At 45.6% G+C, this 20,241-nt stretch overlaps 1 protein-coding gene across 9 annotated transcripts in view; it reads left to right on the top strand.

Moving 5' to 3' along the window:
- LOC122062707 (WASH complex subunit 5-like) overlaps nucleotides 1–20,241 on the top strand; it is a 176,154-nt gene that overhangs the window by 96,662 nt on the left and 59,251 nt on the right. For all 9 annotated transcript variants that reach the window (XR_006135067.1, XR_006135066.1, XR_006135065.1 and 6 more), the window contains exons 16-18: nucleotides 7,659–7,741; nucleotides 11,038–11,112; nucleotides 11,238–11,292. Coding sequence is in view for 6 of the 9 variants with exons in the window: in XM_042626352.1 (XP_042482286.1) it covers nucleotides 7,659–7,741; nucleotides 11,038–11,112; nucleotides 11,238–11,292 (213 nt within the window). In the remaining 3 variants the exon portion in view is untranslated. The remainder of the gene's footprint in view (nucleotides 1–7,658; nucleotides 7,742–11,037; nucleotides 11,113–11,237; nucleotides 11,293–20,241) is intronic.

Genomic DNA, 20,241 nt, shown 5'->3' on the forward strand with positions numbered 1-20,241 from the left:
CGTCACCTCCCCCAATGCCCCCTCCTCCCTTCTCTGCCTCCCTCCATTAGCCACACCCTATTCTTCCACCCTCCTACTTCTCTTAACTCCTCCCCTGTAGGGCTCTGTCTGCTTGGTCTTCTTGATAATGAAATTCAAAAATGGAGCAACTGTGTCATTGGTTTCTTCCTTGGCAGCCGCCCCCCATTTTCCATCGTCAAGTCGTCCCTCCAGAAGCAATAGAAGCCTTCTACCACCCTCTCCACCCACATGTTAGATTCTGGAACCTTCATTTTCGTCTTCTCCTCCACCTTGGACAAATTTGCCGCCTTGGATGGTGGTCCTTGGTATATGGGGAAGAATCCTCTCTTCCTCCACCAATGGGACGAGTTCACCTCCTTCAACCGTTCTAAACCTTCTTCTATTCCTCTTTGGGTCATCTTCCCCAACCTCCCTCTTCATTTTTGGTGCGCCTTAGGTCTGAGTTTGATTGGATCCATCATCGGCAAGCCCTTATATTCCGATAAGAGAACGAAGTTAATGGATAGATTATCCTTCATAAGAATCTGCATCGAGGTTCAAGCCGAGCAACTGCTACCTTCTTCGAGTACAATTATTGATGGGGAAGGTCATTCCTTCATCCAAGAGGTGCATTACGACTGGATTCCGCCCACTTGCACCCTATGCAAGTGTTTTAGCCACACCACTTCTAATTGTGTGAAAAATCAAGCTCCTATCCTCTCGCAAGATCCGCAAGCTTCGACAATCCCTGAGTTCTCCTTCCGAAGAAAAGGAAAGAAAAAAATAACAATAATAATAAAAACCAAAGGAGTAACCCAGAGCTCAGTCGACCATCGCCAGAATCTATTCCCGCTGCTCGCGCCTCTGGGAATATTTGTGCAAGAACCGCTGGGGAGTCCCCTGTGACCATCAGTAGTAGCCGATTCTTGGAACTCGTGACTCTTGCTGATGTAGATGGATTAGATAACCTTTTTCTGTCGGACATTGAGTCCTGCCCTATCCTTGCTTCATTCCCTGAAATCTCCCCCCTTCTTGATGTCATGGCTGGTCTCAAGTCCCTTACGATTCGACCATGTCGTCTGCTCCTACTGTGTCCTCTCTGCCACCGCTTCTCCCCCTTCCCGATGCTTCCCTCTCTTATGTTATTTCCCTTCTCTCCTCCAGTAACCCTCGTACCCCCTTTACCAACTCTGGTGACTCGACCACCCCTTTAAACCATGTGACCCTTTTAAACTAAGCCGAATCGGTTCCATCCTTTTTTCCTCTAAACCAATTCATGCCAGTCCAACTTCTAAATACTTTTTCCAAACTCCCCTCGGACCCCCTGCTTTATCCAGGAAACCTTTACAACCTGTCCAGCTCCTCTCAACCCCCTCTAACCCATCTAACCTTTCCCGACCCCATTTCGACCCATTCAACCTCGCTCGACCCGTCATTGAAAACCCCTGGACCCGAACCCATCTTCTCCCTTACCCACCTCCCGCTCCCTGCTTCTTCGTCGTTTTACAATGGCTGTCCTCCCTATACCTCTAATGTTTGCTAACCCCCTTGCTATCTGCTGCTCCTCCCTTCGCTGCCATGCTCCTCTCATGAGGACTTGTTTGTGAATAAGTCCCCTGCCTCCACCGATGCTCTAGCTTTGGAAGGCCCCTCTGTAGCTGCAGCTTGCCTGCCGGACCCCCTTGGTCCCCTCTTTGTTGGAAACTATGAGCCTATCACCCCTGCCTTTGAAGCTCTTGCCTTGGAAGGCCCCATGCATCTCCACCTTCTATCGATCGACGTTCCTAACATCTCTCCGTCATCCTTTGCTTCTCCAACTTCATTAGTCCGTGTGGCTCTGGCCTTGGAAGGCCCCACTGCCGCCGCTGGTCGTGTATCGGATCCCCATGGTCCGCAGCCTCTTCAGTCCTCTCTGCCCGTCTATACCTGATAGCAATTTGCCTATCGCCCTTGCATTGGTGTCCCCGGCCTCGGAAGGACCCATACAATTGCGTTTGCCTCCGTCGCCATTCCAGATGCCTCTTTAGAGCACCTTGCTGCAAAGTCGACTATCCCACCTGAAGACCAGTCTCTTATGACCAGTTTTCCAGCCACGATTGATTCTCAGGTGGTTATTGCTTCTGGAATTGCACTTATTACCCTGGTTGATTGCAACCCATCCAACATCCCTAGCTCCTCTACAGCCATTGTCCCCCCCTCTTCCATTGGTGAATCCTCCCAAAATAAAAAAAATAATCTTCCATCTCCACTACCAAGCCTTCTTCCAGGTCCAAAGTCAATTGTCCTCCTTCCTCTCCTGTTATTGGCTATACCCGCAGATCCACCCTTAGATCCATCCCCTCTGCTTCCAAATCCCCTGCCTGCTCGGAGCAATTGTTTACCATTTCTACCCACCTCTTATGATTCCTTGGACTGTTTGGAATGTTCGAGGTCTAAACTCCTCGTCCAAACAAGTTGACATTCGTTCCTGCATTCGCTCCTCCCTGTTTAATCTCTGCTGTCTTCTTGAAACGAGAGTTCTTGAAGCGCATGCCATGCGTATTATGTCCTCCATCGCTCTGTCTTGGTCCCACATCTCTAACTTCGTCCATAGTCCCAATGGCAGAATTTGGATCCTTTTGGGATCCCAACTCCCTCCAGGTCACTGTCCTCTCCTCCTTAGCCCAAGTCATCCACCTCTCCATCTCCCACCCCTCTGGTGCCCACATCTGCTACCTCTCCATCATCTATGCCCATAACCTTGCCCCCCGTCGCCTCCCCCTTTGGACTGAGCTCCTCTTGTTTAGCCACTCCATGGGTTCCATCCCCTGGGCCATTACGGGAGACTTCAACGTCATCCGGTTTAGCCATGAGAAGCATAGGGGAAACCCCATTGGCCACCATGCAATTGATTCTTTTAATGATTGCATCGATGATCTTAGTCTTAATGATCTTCGATGGTCTGGAGTCAAGCTCTCTTAGCACAACAGAAGATCCGGTAATCTCCGGGTGGCTTGCAAGCTTAACAGAGTCCTTGTCAATGAAGCCTAACTCACTTCTTTTCCCTCTTCCCTCTTCCCATGCTTGCTTTGACCTTCCCAGGATTTCAGATCACAGCCCAATATCCATCCATGTCCTTCTATTCCGCTCCTTTGGTCTTAAGCCCTTCAAATTATTTAACATGTGGACCTCTCACCCCGATTTCCTTCGCTTGGTGAGAGAAGCTTGGAACATCCCCATCAATCCTTCCCTCCCCCCTCATTGCCTTTGCCAAAAGGCTCAAGAATGTCAAGGCCTCTCTCAAGCTTTGGAACTCTTCCACTTCTGGCAATATCTCCTGCCGTGTCTCTTCCTGCTGAGATAAGATTCTCTCAATCCAAGCCAAAATCCAAACTGATCTACTCAACCCTGTCCTTGCGGCTGAGGAAAAATCCACTGTTTCGGAGCTTTCCCTTCTTCTTGCTAAACAGGAAAGCTTCCTTCGTCAGAAAGCCAAGATCAAATGGTTGGACCTAGGGGACTCTAATATTGCTTACTTTCATAGGTCTCTCAAAGCTAGAAATAATGTGAACTCCATCCCCTTGCTCATCTCCTCCTCTGGTACTAAGATTAGCAACCCTGAGGCCATTAAAGCTGAGTCTATTTCCCACTTCCAAGGCATCTTTCTCTCCCCCAACCTTATCCCCGCCCCCCCTCTCACCTTCTCCTCAATAAATTTGTCCCTAATGACCTCCTCCCTAGCCTCCAGGCTATCCCCTCTGAGGAGGAAATTCTTTACGCCATCCTTTCTCACAAGGCTAACAAAGCCCCTGGCCCGGATGGCTTCAACATGGGATTCTTTTCTTCATGCTGGAATATTATCCGTCAGGATCTTATTCTTCCCGTTTGTAGCTTCTTCCTTAATCCCAACCAGATCAGTGGTGTCACTCATTCTTTCCTCTGTCTTATTCCCAAAAAAGAAGAGGTTGTCACCATGAATGACTTGAGGCCTATCTCTCTTTGTAACTTATTCTATAAATTTGTGGTCAAGATTCTATCCAGTAGAATCCAGAAAGTCATTAACATCCTTGTGAGCCCAAACCAATATGCTTTCATTGCCGGTGGGAGCATTGTTGGTAATATCCTGCTGTGTCATGGGATTGTCCGTGGCTTTGATCACAAATCCCATTCCTCTGTTGCCCTTCTCAAAATTGACATCCACAAGGTTTTCGACACCTTGAGTTAGGATTTCATCTCCACTGTCCTCCTCACCATGTCCTTCCCTCCCTCCTTTGTCCATTGGATCCACTCTTGTATTTCCTCCCCCAGATTCTCTGTCCTTGTTAATCGCAGCCCTTCTGGATACTTCCAATCTGGGAGAGCCATCCGATAAGGCTGCCCCCTCTCCCCTTTTCTCTTCTCTTTCTTTAGAAGTCCTATCCAGATCCATCCAATCCAGCACTGATCTCCACCTTATCTCTCCCATCACCAAATGCAAATCCCAACTTCTCACACATCTCGCGTTTTTTGATGATATCATGATCTTCTCTAAAGCTGATCCCACCTCCATTTCCACCATCATGGAATCCCTATATGCCTTTGAAACCTTCTCGGGCCTCCGTATTAATCTACTAAAATCGAGCCTCTTTCTCTCTGGGGTCTCCCCTGGCACCCAAGCTCACCTTCACAGCATCACTGGATTCTCCTTGGGTTCCTTGCTTGTCAGGTATCTTGGCCTCCCTCTCATCTCCTCTAGGCTCTCCGCCCACCATTGTTCCCCCATGTTTGACCTCTTGAGGAAGAAGCTCCAGCTTGGACAGGTAGGCAGCATTCCTATGCTGGCCAACTCACCCTTATTCGTTCAGTGCTCCAATCCATGTACCTCTATTAGTCTGGTGTCTACTCCCTCCCAGCTTCCACAATTAAGACCATCGAAGGAATCTTTTGCTCCTTTCTTTGGAAAGATACTGATGCCTCCAGATTCCTTTACCCTCTCAGTTGGGACAAGGTCTGCCTTCCCAAAGCTGAAGGTGGCCTGGGTATCAGGAAAATAAAAGAGGTCAACACTGTGGGTATTCTCAAGCTCATCTGGAAAATTATGTCCAAGCAGAAGGGGGTTTGGGTGGACTGGATTCACTCCAACCTTCTCAAACATCACTCCCTCTGGTCTGCCCCTGTCCCTTTGGGTGCTTCCTGGTTCTGGAGGAAAATTCTAACCCTCAGACCTTTGGCCCTCAATGCCATCTTCTTCTTCATTGGTAATGGGCAGACCACATCCTTATGGTTGGATCCTTGGCACCCAGCTGGCATCATCTCCTCCCTGGTATCGCCTAAAACCATTTATTCCTCTGGCATTCCTAAGTTTGCTCATGTTTCCTCCGTCCTTTACCCTCTAGGCTGGTCCCCCCTCCTTCCCCCTCCTCTTCATGACCTCTGGTCCTCTCTCCCTCCGCTCCCTCCTGGACATCGAGGTAGAGAAGACAAATGTACCTGGCTCCCCTCATCCAATGGGATGTTCTCCTCTGCCTTCGCTTGGTCCTTTGTTAGGTCATTTGGTCCTGTGGTTCCTTGGCGTAACCTTGTCTGGTTCAAAGGCCACATCCCCTGTCACAGTCTCACTCTCTGAAGATGCCTCTCTAATTGTCTCCCGACCCTAGCCTTCCTCATCCATCGGCATATTTCTGTTTCTCCCTCATGTTGTTTCTGGCCCCACGGTTCTGAGGACATCCATCACCTCTTCTTCTCCTGCCCCTTTTCTTCCTCTGTCTGGAAATTGGTTCTCATTAGATGTTGGCCCTCCAGTAGACCTATTCTTCCCTTTCCTTTAATAGAGAATGGATTTGGATTGGCATGACCTTTTCGGGCCCCTACATCTGTGACACCATTGGGAAGCTTGCCTTTTCTGCCACCATTAACCACATTTGGATGGAGCATAACATTCGTAGATGGTCTTCCAATTCTTTCTCCTTGGACAAGATTTGAAAAGCCATCTACTTTGATGTTACCTCAAAAACTAATCCCTTCACCCTTGGCCTGTCCCTAATTCCCCTAGGAACAAACATATCTTAGCCTCTTGGAACCTTCAGATAGATATCATCCTCCTTTCCTAATCCATTCTCCCTTGGTTGGTTGCCTGCCCCCTCCGGTTGCCGATGGCTTAGCTTGGTTGTGTTCCCTTTTTTGAGTTGATCTGGCTGTGGATCTAGCTTGGTTGTAATTTTTTTCTTTGTTTGGCTTTGTTTTGGCTTAGCCTTCCCCACCCCCCACCCTTGCGCTCTTCCCCTTGTATATTCTTCTCTCTTGGTAATGAATTCATTTATTCATCCAAAAAAAAATTATAATAGAATGAAACAAAAAACATCATTTTCATTTTAAAAAACAGTAACAATACTTTTACTCTACATTAAAGTAATTTTCAAAACAAAACAGAAAATTTTTTTTCTATTTTTTTTCTGATATTATTTAATATATATTATATATTTCAGAACTATATTAATTAATTTATTAACTGTAAAAAGAAATGACATTTTGAGGCTGTAGATCAGTCAATTTTTTTTACTGACATTTATTCAAATAGAAAAATAAAATAAAATAATTTAAAAACAGGAATATATTTTTTTTCCTCTATGAATCTATAGGTCAGTGTTAGATGCATCACATAAAAAAAAAAATCAATGACAACCAATAAGTATTGATAATGTTTCCATGGAAAAAATAGGTTTGAGAAGAAATTTTTACCAAAAATGGTTCTTGAGAAGAAAAGTCACCACAAATGCACTAATCTCTACTCTTTAAGCTTCAATGAGTGTAAGAATGATCCTCAAGAAGAAGCACCAAATCCTTGCTTAATGGTGTTTTTTTTCCCAAAAAAGTAGAGAGAGAGGCGAGATCAGCGAGATTCAGCAAGATTAGTTGAAATGGGATCAAAACTCAGCCTTTTGTATCACATGGTTCGACCAGGTTGAACCGAAACCAGTTTGAAACGAGATAAGTGGCGAGATCTCTAGATCTCGGTCGAGATATTGTTGGCCTTGATGCTCACCAGTGAAGGCCTTGGAAGCTTGTTTTTCTCTTTGATTTGAGTTGGAGGAAGTCATCTAACATAAAAACGACCCTAATCTTAACCATTTCAATAAGTTGGGGGATTTACTATGCTCAAATCACAAATTGAAACCGTTTTGGGTGAAAAAGTGGTGAAGTTGCATCTCTCTTCCTTTTTGTGCTCAATTATCCTTTTTTTTTTTGGCATCACTAGATTAGGTAACAACTCATATTCTTGCATCAAGCTGCTATATATTTACATATTGCATAATTTTACGCTTCAAAACTGTATTTAATATGTATCATAATCACATCCATGCCTTCTTGACCATTTCCAGGCGTAACTTGTGTCTCTTTGATATGATACGATACGGTACATCTCTTAAAATCACCCCTTAAATACGATACCTGATGCTGATACTTAAATCCTTGTCAGCCACCTCATCAGCCCTGCTTGGTTTCCATTGGAACTGATCCTGCATTTGAAGTGGAGACAGTTCAGTTAATCTTATTACTTATCAATAAATTGCATCAAACAATGTTCAATGCATGCAAGTGTTTGATGTGGTGATAGTTCATTCAAATTTGAATTCATGTTTAAGGTATGAATGATGTCAGACTCATGATCATTAAAATTTGATTACTATGACTTTCCACAGTTGGATTTGAAGACCTAGAAATGAATGTACAGAAGATGGCAACTTATATTCTTTCAGAGTTTCATCTAATGGAATATTTTCAGGTGATACTATTCTTCTGAATTTCTCTGTTCTAAATCTGCAGTAGTAATATTTTTTCATTTTACTCTAAAAGGATAATTTGAATATCCTTAATTTTAGTCATAGGTTCCACATGTTATTTCTGGCATGACATCGTGCTCAGATAACTAGATAAATTTTAGCTTGCATCCTGAACTGCAGCTTTGTGTGAGTTATTTACTTTCAAGACAATGAGTACCTTTGGATAAACTAGCATAGTTCTCTGAAACCTAGCGCTGTTGCTTCCTTCAGACGGGGAAAAAAAAAAATTGTTCCCGCTGAGTCTTTATAATTTAATATATGTATTGGCAAACTTGATAGGATCACTATCAATGAAGCTTGGCTCACTTGCTTCCCCTCCTCCCGTGCCACCTTTGACTCCCCTTCCATCTCTGATTATCTCGATCTTTTTTTGTCCAGCCTTATATCTCCTTCGGACTCAAGCCCTTTAAATCTTTGACATGTGGACCTTCTGTCTCGGATTCCTTCCTATTATCCAATCGGCCTGGTTCAAACCGGTCCATTCCTTCTCCTCTCCCTTTATTGCCTTCATTCGCAAGCTGAAAAATGTCAAATTTGCCCTCAAAAAATGGAATTCTTCCACCTTTGGGATCATCTCTTCTCGGGTCTCTTCCTGCAAAGAAATTTTTCCATCACCCAATCCCATCTCCAATCTGACTTCAAAAACCCTTGTCTTGCTTTGGATGAGAAAACTCTCTCCCTTGAGCTTTCCTCTCTATTAGCTGAAGTAGAGAGCTTTCTCAAGCAACAGTCCTGCATCAAGTGGCTTGATCTTTGCGACTCCAATTCCGCTTACTTCCATAAATCCATTAAAGCTAGAACCAACTCCAACTCCAACTCCAACTCCAACTCCATACTCCTTCTTTTGACCTCCAATGGATCCACCCTTCAAAACCTTGAGGACATCAAGACCGAGGCTTGTCCTTTAAGAATATCTTCTACCCCCCATCCTTCCCCTGACCTCTACCCTCCCATCCTGGTCAACAAATTTGTTCCTAGCCATCTCCTCCCCCTCCTGCAAGCCATCCCCTCTGATTGAAATCCTTGCTACTGTCAATTTCCACAAGCCCAGCAAAACCCATGGCCCTGATGGATTCAGCAGGGGTTTTTTTCAGCTCTTGTTGGGCGATCATTAGGAATGATCTCATCTTTGCTATTAGAAGTTTCTTCCTCAACCCCTCCCAAATCCATGGGGTGAACCACACATTCCTTGGCCTCATACCCCAAAAGGAAGGAGCCTCCCCCATGTTTGACTTCAGACTCATATCCCTGTGCAACCTCCTTTACAAGTTCATCGCCAAGATCCTGGCACTCGGATTCAAGGGGTCATTGACTCCCTTGTTAGTCCCAATCAATCAGCTTTCATAGCTGGTAGAAGCTCCCTTTATCTAGAAGTCCTTTTATGATCCATCCAATCCCATACTGATAATCTTCTCATTTTCCCCATCCCTAAATTCAGATCTCTCATGCTCACCCACCTTGCCTTTGTGGATCTCATGATCTTCTCGAAAGTTGACCCTTGTTCTATCAAAACCATCCTTTCTTCCCTCGATTTTTCGAATTCATATCTGGTCTCTGCATCAATCTTCTAAAATCCAATATCTTTCTTTTTGATGACACCAAAGCTCGACTCCTTGCATGTCAAATATTTGGGCCTCCCACTTATCTCCTCTAGACTCACTGCCTATCACTATACTCCAATGCTCGACAACATCCGGAAAAGGCTCCAACGTTGGTCGATTGGAGCTCATCAGGTCTGACCTCCAATCTTTCTACATCTACTGGTCTGGCATCTTTCCCTCCCCAAGGCCACCATCAAGACCATTGAGTCTCTCTTTTGCTCTTTCTTCTAGAAAGGTGGGGATTTGACAAGATTCCTCCACCCCATCCGCTGGTCCTCTGTATGCCTCGCTAAAGCTGAGGGAGGGTTGGGTCTTAGAAGGATTAAGGATGTCAATTCAACTAGCATCCTTAAGCTCATCTGGAAGATTGCATCCAAGCAAAATAGTATATGAATCTTAGGCCTACTCCTCCCTCCTCTGCAAAGACTCCCTGTGGATTGTTCCTCTCTCTCTCAGGATGCCTCATAGGTTTGGCGTAAAATCCTTCAGGCTAGGCCTCTTGCCATGTAGCTCATCCATCGTAGGATCGGTAATGGGCAATCCACTTCTCTTTGGCTTGACAACTGGCACCCTAGGGGTGTTTGTTCTTTTTTTTTTTTAATGTGGGGCCTAGATCTGTCTACTCCTCCTGCCTTGCGAAAGACTTTTATGTCTCTTCCATTATATCCAATGGCGCCTGGCCCCTTCCCTCCACCCTCACCTCTCTTTCATCTTTCTGGTACTCCCCCCCCCCCCCCTTCCCCTCTCCTCTATGGAAGACAAAGTTATCTGGTCCCCTTCCTTTGGGAATTTCTCCTCCTCCTCCACTTGGCTTCTTGTTCAAACTCTTGGCACCACTTGCCCTTGGCACAAAATCTAGTTCAGATTCCATATCTCTCGCTATAGCTTCATTGTTTGGAGAGCCCTCTCTAACTGTATCCCCAACCAAGCTTTCCTTATCCATCGTCATATCCCTATGTCCCCTGCTTGTTATCTCTGTTGGAATGGATATGAAGATATTAACCACCTCTTCTTTGGCTACCCATTTTCCTCCTCAGTTTGGAAAAGAGTCCTTGCCCATTGTTAGCCTTCCAGGAGATCCCCCCTTCCCCTCTCTAGAGAATGGATTTGAACTGACATGACCTTTGCGGGTAAGCCCATATGCGACACTGCTGGAAAACATACCCTTTGGGGCGGCAATTAACAACATTTGGATGGAGAATCTCCATAGATGGGCTTCCAACTCCCAGTCTTTTGACAAGATTTGGAATGCCATCTACTTTGAGGTCTCCTCCAAACTCTCCCTTATCGTTGCCCTCCCGATTGTGAGTTACCCCAGGAACAATCTCATTGTTTTCTCTTGGGGTTTATCGTCTTCTGTTTTGATTCCCCCTCCCCTCCCCCTACTGGGTTGTGGCATCCTTTTGATTTTTTTTTTGCCCTTAGGGGCTGTGAATCCCCCCCCCCCCCCCCTTTTCTTTCTTGGTAATGAATTTCTTATTCACCCAATATATATATATATATATATATTGATTTCCTGCAAATGTTCGATTAGGTCTCTCTGTTTTTAATATTTAGTCTCTCTGTTTTTAATATTTAGTTTGTACATGCTAAAATTTGGTATCTTCTTTTGATAAACAATGGTGTTTTTATTCCAGGATATAATTCATATTCAGTGGACTCACATTTGGGAAGAAGAATTCACTGCCTTTCTGCAGGATAGTGCTCAGAAAGTATGTTAGGGAGGGGAGCAGAGGGCAGGGAGTTCTGTCAGATTTAATTATTTTCTTTGATTCTATTGGATTGAATTAACAGGCTGGTTTTGTCCCCTTTCCTCATCATTGTTCCGTGTTTAAAGGAGCGTGATGATTATGTACCAGGGAATGAATTCCCAAGTGCACAGACATTTTTGGGTAAGTAATTTTGTTGACTATATTCCATGCAAAACTTTCTTGTATGATTATCTTGACTGGATAGGATGCTTTGCCTCTACTTAGACAATTTAAAGATGCTGAAGGATATCTAAATTCTAAATATTCTTTAGATCTTTTTTTTTTTTGTTAGAACCTACATGATTTTATTTTTATTGATTATATGGGCCTACTTACGCTCATGCCCGGCTGGTAGAATTGTAATTCTAGGCTAAGTCAGCAAGGATAGCCCATCCCGTTTGGATCCTCCAGATGTCTAATAGAACTTCTGTGACATTTTTAACCTTTCAGATATATTAAGTCATCCCAACCTGATTTTGCATAAATCCTTGAACTCTGCTAGTCCCCCCCTCCCTCCTCTTGAGTCCGGCCTCCATGGCTGCCCCCCCTGCTGTGAGCCTCCTCCCCTGGCCCTCCCTCTACTTCTGGCCTCCCCTCTCCCTCCACACTCCCCACCCCCCCCCCCACTCTTCCTCCCTTCCTTCCCCTCCCACACTGGAAAATGCTTGGAGTTCTTTCAAACATACAGCCTCCCCTCCTATTGATGGCCTATCCCTCCATTTTGCCCCTCCAACCAAGCTGGGAGAATCTCTAATTGCCAAGTGCCTGAGGATCTCCTAGATTCTGAAGCTTCCCAATGGACTAATTCCCTCATCGGTCACTTTCTGGGGAAGAGACCTCCCTTTCATTTGGTCAAAAATTTTCTTATGAAATAGTGGAAAACTGCTGGCATAGTGGAAGCCTGCCTGCTTGACCATGGGTTTTTCATGTTCAAATTCTAAGAGGAAATATATAAGGCTTGTTGTCTGGAAGGAGGACCTTGGCTTGTGGGGAGAAAACCCATTTTCCTCCGCCCTTGGAATTTCTGGCTTTTGCTAAATCAGTGGATTACTCTACCATTCCTCTCTGGATCACTCCGCCAGGTCTCCCCCTCCACTTCTGGTGCTCTGATAGCTTGAGTACAGTAGGCTCTGTCCTTGGCACCCCGCTTTGCACTAACGCTAGAACAAACCAAAAAGATCGGCTTGCTCATGCCCAAATATGTGTTGAGGTCCCGGCCTTTGTAGCCCTCACATCCTCCATCTCTATTCAAGATGGGAATGACTTATGCTTTCAATAATCCATCGATGCCTCTACTGCAATGTTTTTAGTCATGAAACTACCTCTTGCCCCCCAAAATATTCGGCAAGTGCTCTTGATGATGAGATGCCGCTTCACCCCCTCGGCCCCTCCTTCCATCGAGGTCGTTCTATTATGTCGGCTACAGACCACCGCCACTTCCTCCTCTGGTGAGAGGTCGAAGGCCTGCTAGGCGACAAAACCACCATCGTTCCCCCATCTTTGATGCGGCTGTGCACCCATCGGTCCCTGCTAACCCTTAGCCAACAGACAAAATCGATTCCCGATCTTGCAGTCCAATGTGGAAGATATGGATCATCCATCTCCTCCTGTCACTGTCGATGTTCCCTCTCTTGCGGACCAAGAGGATCCCACAACTGCCGAAAGCTCCTCTGCCTCGTCTTCTGCTGGCGACGAAGACTCTTCCTCTGAAGCCTTTGAATCTTCCTCTGACGATGACTCCTCTACGTCTGACTCCATTGGTGAAGAATCCCCGAATGTGGCCCCTCTGGAGAAATCGAGGATCTCTCGGTGAAAAGTCCTATGGATGTGGTTACTCCTTTCGTTTTCGTTGATTCTATGGATGCTTTATGCCACCCCACTGTCGATTGTTTGATCTCCTCAAAGCTGTTGAATGCCCATACATCATCAATCGACCTACCAATTCTTAACCTCTCTACTGTCCATTTAAAAGGCTCGGCCCATGCTACTGGCCCATCTCCTTGGAACTTCTCTGGTTCAGCCCAAACCATACCTCTTATCCCTGTCTCCCAACCCACTAACGATATACCCATACCCTCTCCCCATCCCTTTCCCCCGTTTCTTTGGACCCGACCCATCGGGTCAAATCCATCTTTTGGTTAAACCTTGTAACTGTGAAGAAACCTTTTTCTGCTTCCAAGAAAACCCGTCAGCCCAGCTCCAAGCTGGTGTCCACCTCTGCTGTCTCCATTCCCCCCAGGTCCTATCAAAGGCGTAGTAAATCCAGGCCCCCCTATTCTTGCTAGCTCCCCCTGTTTGGAGCTTGAGAAGGCCCTTCCCTGATTGCCTGATGTCTCAAGGCTTAGTTTGGAACCTTAAGGGTTTGAACTCCCCTCAGAAGCAAGCTGTTGTCTGTTTACTCATTAAAGATATCCGGCCAGCTTTTAGTTGTTTTTTGGAAACTCACATAAAAGAGCACTCCTTCTCTCGGGTTGCCTTTACCATTGCCCCTGGATGGTCTTATCTCAAAAACCATTCCCATCTCCCAAATGGCCGTCTTTGTATCCTCTGGGATACCTCCAAGCTCTCTGTCTGACTCATTTTTGCCACCTCCCAGCTCCCCCATTTATCCATATCTGATCCTGTTTGTAGCACTTCCTTCTTGTTTTCAGCCATTTATGCCTATAACTGCACGCCAGACAGGGATATTCTTTGGAATGATCTTTGCAGTTTTGCTAATCAGGTTGGGTCTCGGCCTTGGGGTATTTGTGGGGACTTCATTGTGGTCCGCTATTCTTATGAAAAACAAGGAGGACTCTGCTAATATGGATGCATTTAATGAATGCATTAAGGACATAGTCGTTGATGATCTCCGTTGGTTCAGTATCAAATTCTCTTGGAATAACAAAAGAACTAGGTCTTCCTGTATTGCTTGTAAACTTGATAGGATGCTGGTCAATGAAGCTTGGCTTTCCACTTTCCCTTCTTCCCATGCCACCTTTTAGCCCCCCGTCGCTTCTGACCATAGCCCCATATCCCTTTTAATCCATCCCTACACCTCTTTTGGCCCTAAACCTTTTAAATTTTTTGACATGTGGTCCTCCCACCCATTCCTTTCCATTGTCCAAAATGCCTGGCTTAAGCCTTATCTAAGCTCACTCAACCTCCCTTATTGCGTTAGCCAGGAAGCTCAGAAATGTTAAAGAAACCCTCAAGCTTTGGAATACTAACACCTTCGAAAACATCTCCTCTTGTTGCTAATTGCAGGAATAGGCTCTCTTCCATTCATATTCAGCTTCACTTTGACAATCAGAACTCTTCTCTAGCTGAGGAAGAGAAATTGGAATATGTAAACCTTGCAAACCTTATGGCCCATGAAAAAAGTTTCTTAAGGCAAAAGTCTAGGATTAATTGGCTAGAGCTAAGGGACTCAAACTCCTCTTATTTTCATCGATCTTTAAAGGCCAGAAACAATTTCAATTCGTTTCCCAAGCTCACTACTCCAGAAGGCATTACGGTTTTCAAAGTTGATGAGATAAAAGGGGTGGCTATAAATCATTTCAAGCATTTGTTCTATCCTATTTTATCTCCGGCTGTCTCAATCCCTGAAGGTCTTATCAACAAATTTATGCCCGTCAATGTGATTCAAATGCTTTGGGCTATTCCCTCTGATGAGGAGATCTTTCCCACAAATCTAGCAAAGCTCCGGGTCCTGATGGGTTCAACATGGGTTTCTTTAATTCAGTTGGGGATATTATTAGAGAGAATCTATTTGAAGCAGTTAAAAGCTTCTTTTTCAATCCAAGCCGGATCAAGGGTATCAGTCGCACCTTCCTTTGCCTCATCCCCAAGAAAGAGGGAGCTGTCACAATGAATGATTTTAGGCCAATATCATTATGCAATCTCCTGTACAAATTCATAGCCAAGATCCTTACCAACCGCTTAAAGAATGTTTTTGATTCTTTTGTTAGTGACAACCAATCAGCTTTCATTCAAAGAAGTATCGGAGACAACATCCTCCTTTGCCATGAGATTCTTAGAGGTTTTAACAAGAAAGGCCACCCTCTGCTGCTCTTATAAAGACTGACATCCATAAGGCTTTTGATACTCTGAGATGGGTTTTCACTATTTCAGTTCTCAATAAGATGGGATTCCCATCTACTTTTATGAATTGGATCTTTCATTACATTGCATCCCCTAAGTTCTCTGTTTTGATTAATGGTAGTCCAGCTGGTTACTTCTCTTCTGCAGGAATTAGGCAGGGATGCCCTTTATCTCGATATATTTTTTGCTTAGCTATGGAAGTTCTTTCTAGAAGCTTGTAATCTGCCTTGGATCAGAATCTTTTTTTTTTTTTTGGATGAATAAACTATTAAATTATGAGAGAATATATAAGTGGGGAAGAGGGGGGAGGCAAACACCAACTAAAAGGGGGAACAAACCCTACAAGAGGGAAGAGGGGAGCAGCCACAAAAGTCAATCCATCGGATTGGGGGCAATAATAGAGTAGGGGAGGCCTTAGGAGACAAAAATGAGCCCGTTCCTGGGGGAGTCTCTAACAGTGCGGCAACGGAGAGGCAAGTTTGGAGCTAACATTAGAGTAGATGGCCTTCCAAATCATATCAAAGGACTGAGATTTGGACGTCCATCTACGGAAATTACACTCCATCCAGAGGTGAGAAATGGTGGCATAGAAAGCAAGCTTTCCGGAAGTGTCGCAAATGGTGGATCCATCAAACGTCATATTGACCCAGATCCATTCTCGAGTGAGAGGAAGGATTCGTTTGTTAGAAGGCCAGCAGTGCTTGAGAACTCTTTTCTAGATGATAGAGGAGAAGGGGCAAGAGAAGAATAGGTGGTTGACATCCTCAGAACCATTCTAGCAAAGGTAGAATGCTAGGGGAACATGGATGTGGTGGTGGATGAGGAAGGACTACGTTGGGAGGCAGTTAAGGATGGCGTGCCAAGCCATGCAACTGTGACGAGAGATATGACCTTTGAACTACATGGTTTTGCGCCAATGGACAAGCGGGCCTTTGGAACGAACAAAATCCCAAGCTAATAAAGAGGGGGACCTGATGATTTTATCTTCTCTTCCCCAGTGGACTGGAGTAAGGGGGAAGGGAGGACCAAATGTCTGGAAGGGGGGGAGGAGTAAATGACTTGAGGGGTGATGGAAGAGGAGAAAATGCCTGAGGGATGCCAGGGATCGAACCAGAGGGAGGTAGAGGAGCCATTGCCAAGGGACGTGGAGATAACTCTAAGAGCGGAGAGTCTTATGTTAAGAATGTTACGCTAGACCCGAGAGGCATCCTGGCATGGAGTGGTAGACCAGAGGGAGTCATCCTTGGGGAGGGAGGAATAGACCCAAGTGACCCAAATGGAATTTTTCTTTGAAGCAATCTTCCAGATGAGTTTGAGGATGCCCACAGAGTTGACTTCCTTTATGCATCTTTTAGACCTAACCCTCCTTCGGATTTAGGGCGCCGAATGGAAGCCCAACTGATAGGGTGGACAAATTTGGAGGAATTATTTCCTTTCTAGAGGAAGGAGCAGATGAGGGATTCAATGGCTTTGGTGATTGGGTATGGAAGAGCAAAGACACCCGACCAGTAAAGGTACATAGATTAGAGGAAAAATCTAGAGAGCTCAAAGCGCCCAGTATAGGAAAGGAGCTTACTTTTCCAAAGTTGGAGCCTTTTCCTCATGAGGTTAAGCATAGGGTTGTAATGATGAGCCGAGAGCATGGTAGGAATAAGAGGAAGCCCGAGGTACTTAACGGGGAGAGACCCAAGGGAGAAGCTTATAAGGGTCAAAAGATGGGGTTTGCAGGCATCCGAGATACCCGCAGTGAAGAGGCGGGATTTAATAAAGTTGATTTTCAGACTTGAGAGGGCTTGAAAGAGATAGAGAGAGGACATGATTGAAGAGATGGAGAGGGGGTCAGCTTTGGAGAAGATCATGAGGTTGTCATCAAAGGCGAGGTGGGTAAGAGAGAGGGCTTAGCATTTGGGGATAGGGGAGATTAGGTGGAGGTTGGTGGAGACCTAGGGAGAAAAGGGAGAGAGGGGGCGCCCTTGGCCAATGCCCATAGTGGAGGAAAAGTAGCCGGTCGGGCTACCATTGACAAGAACTGAGCAGGGGGAGGAGATACAAGCATGGATCCATCGGACAAGGGAGGGGGGAAGGACATCTAGAGAAGGATGAGAGGAAATCCCATATGAGAGAATCGAATGCTTTATGAATGCCAATTTTGAGAAGAGTTGTCAAGTAATGGGATTTGCGATCGAAGATGCAAAAAATCTCATCATATAATAATATTATCTGCATTGCTTCTCCCAACAATGAAGGTAGATTGGTTAAGGCTAACTAAGGAGTCAATGACCATCTGAATACTGTTGGCAAATATTCTGGCTATAAACTTATAAATAAGATTGCATAGGGAGATGGGTCTGAAGTCGAGCATGGAGCAAGCCCCATCAGGTTTGGGGATGAGACAAAGGAATGGGTGATTGATACCCTTGATTTGATTAGGATCAAAGAAAAAGCTCCTAACGGCTTTCTTGAGGTCATCTCTAATGATAACCCAGCAGGAAGAGAAAAATCCCATGCTAAAGCCATCAGGACCAAGAGCTTTTTTGGCTTTATAAGAGAAACCGTAGTGATGATTTCATCATCCGAGGGGGATGGAGCGGAGGAGGGGCTGAAGGTGATTAGGAACAAAATTGTTGAGAAGTCAATTGGGGATGGGAGGAGGGGGAAGGGCGGAGAGGTGTCTGAAAAGCTCATTGAAGTAGGAAGCAACTTCAGACTTAATGTCCTGAGGATTATGAAGGATAGAATCATCTCTGAATGTGAGGAGAGGAATGGTATTGGCATTCATACGAGCTTTCAAGGATCGGTGAAAAATAGCCGTATTCGAATCACCCAGCTCAAGCCACTTGATACAAGCTTTTTGTCGAAGGAAGCTTTCTTCTTAGGCCTAGAAAGCGGAGAGTAGAGGGAGATAGATTTTTCCTCTTAGGCAAGGAAAATGTTGAAAACGTCCGTTCGGAGCCTAGCTTAGATGAAATCAAGTTTTGTCCTTACAGGAGGAGACTCTGGAAGAGATATTACTGAAGCAGGCCAAATTCCAAAGCTTGAGGGCAGACTTGACATTTTTGAGCTTCCTTGAGAAGGCATTGAGGGGGGGAGGAGAAAGCCTGAACAAGGATGTTCCAGGCAGTCTGGATTATAGGGTGAAATCCTGGTGAAGGGACCACATGTCAAAGAATTTAAAGGGCTTGGGACCAAAGGAGATAAGAGGGCTAACATGAAGGATGATGGGGGATAGGGGAGTCGAAAGAAGTGTGGGAGGTGGGGAAGACATCAAGCCAAGCTTTATTGACGAGGGCTCTGTTAAGCTTGCAAGCAATTCTTGCATGGCTAGAGCGGCGAATGTTCCAGGAGAGCTTGGCTCCCGACCAACGGAGGTAATTGAAGATGATGTCTTCGAGGCAGTCATTAAAGACCTCAACAGAAGGAAGGTCAATGGGCTCACCCCCAACCTTTTCAATGCTGGAATGAACAACACTGAAATCTCCTGCAAGGCACCAAGGAGAGGACCCCACGATGGGGGAATGGGCATGGAGATCAGCCTAAAGAGGAAGCCTCTCATGGGTACAATTCAGGGCATGACAGAAAGAAAACAGAAGTTCGCACCAGAGGGATCAGAGGTGGAGAGGTGAATGGATTGGAAGGAGTGGGTGACATGGATTTTGTGGTGGTTCCACATGATCCGGATCCACCCATTTGGACAATGGTCATAGTTGGCTGAAAAGGACCAAGTAGGGACAATTGAAGAAGCAATGTTGTGGGCTTGAGGCTCCAAGACTCTGGTTTCCAGAAAACAACAGAGGGAAGCATAGGAGGAGAGGATATATTATCAAATTGCAGCTTGTTTCGCTGTGGAATTGATCCCACAAACATTCCAAAAGGTCTGAATGGTCATCTAGAGACTGTGGAGGATGTGGGCAAAAGCCCCGAGGAGCTGAAAGAAAGCATTTGATGGCTAGCAGCAGAGGACTGCTTCCTCTTACCTAGAATATTCTCTGATGGGAGATGGCTGGCATAAAAAGGACTGCGACATCTTGGTAGCTGTGGCCAAGGTACTACCGCGAGGAGCTTTTGAGGATCTATAGCTTCTAGGGGGCCTCTTGTTCTTAGATGAAGTAGCAACCTTGGAGGGATGCGACTTAGAGGCAGCAGGCATATCAGGGATTGTTGGAGGAGAATCAGTATCATAGCTGATTGCAGCAGAGGTGGCAGAAGCAGACAACTGAGCTCCATTAGAGGAGGAGAAGATGACGTGGCATACAGGGCAGGGTCAGGCGACAAAGCTTGAATTGTAGGAACAACAGTGTTTGCTGGCAGAGAGACCGAAGAGGATTCGAGAGTTGTTGCTGGCGGAGAGACCATCCAAGCTTCTAAGGGGTTTCTGATGGAGTGATCAAGACCGAGGAGGTAATCGGCATGGTTATAGGAATTTCGCCTAGGGGAGGGGAAATAATAATTACAGTAGGAGCAGCACCAAGAATGGCAGTAGATGAGGTCGTGGCGGTGGCTTAAGGAACAGAGGGCGTCGGAGCAAGTCCGCATAGAAGAGGCAATCGGGGAAGACCATCAGTAGGGATAATATCGACAATATTAGTGGTGAAGGAGAATCGCGAAGCAAGAACGTGATGTGGGTCACGAAACATACCGTCGGGAGAGAGAGGTCTCAACAGGTTAGGATGGATAGGGTTAAGGGTCGGGTAAAGGCAGCTTGATGGGTCGGAGGAGATGGGCATGGTACGGCTTGGGTCGGGCTGGAAGCTTTTAAGATTTGGGTTTGGATTAGAGAAGGTTTGGTCTTGGTTGGAATGGGGTTGGTTCATAGTTGTCATGGCGTGGCCTAGGCATCGCCAAGGCGGCGATTTGGCGTCCTGGCTTAAAAAGAAGTTCATGGCAGTGCTACGATTTACGTGACTCACAAATGGCGGTCGCCATTGGCTGATAGGCGTCTCTATGGCACCGCCATGGACGCCAGGTCACGCCTGATTCACTAGGCGGTCGATTTTTTGTAAAATGCAG

This window comes from Macadamia integrifolia, unplaced genomic scaffold (assembly GCF_013358625.1).
Source record: "Macadamia integrifolia cultivar HAES 741 unplaced genomic scaffold, SCU_Mint_v3 scaffold1091, whole genome shotgun sequence".
In the NCBI taxonomy this organism is placed as follows: Eukaryota; Viridiplantae; Streptophyta; class Magnoliopsida; order Proteales; family Proteaceae; genus Macadamia; species Macadamia integrifolia.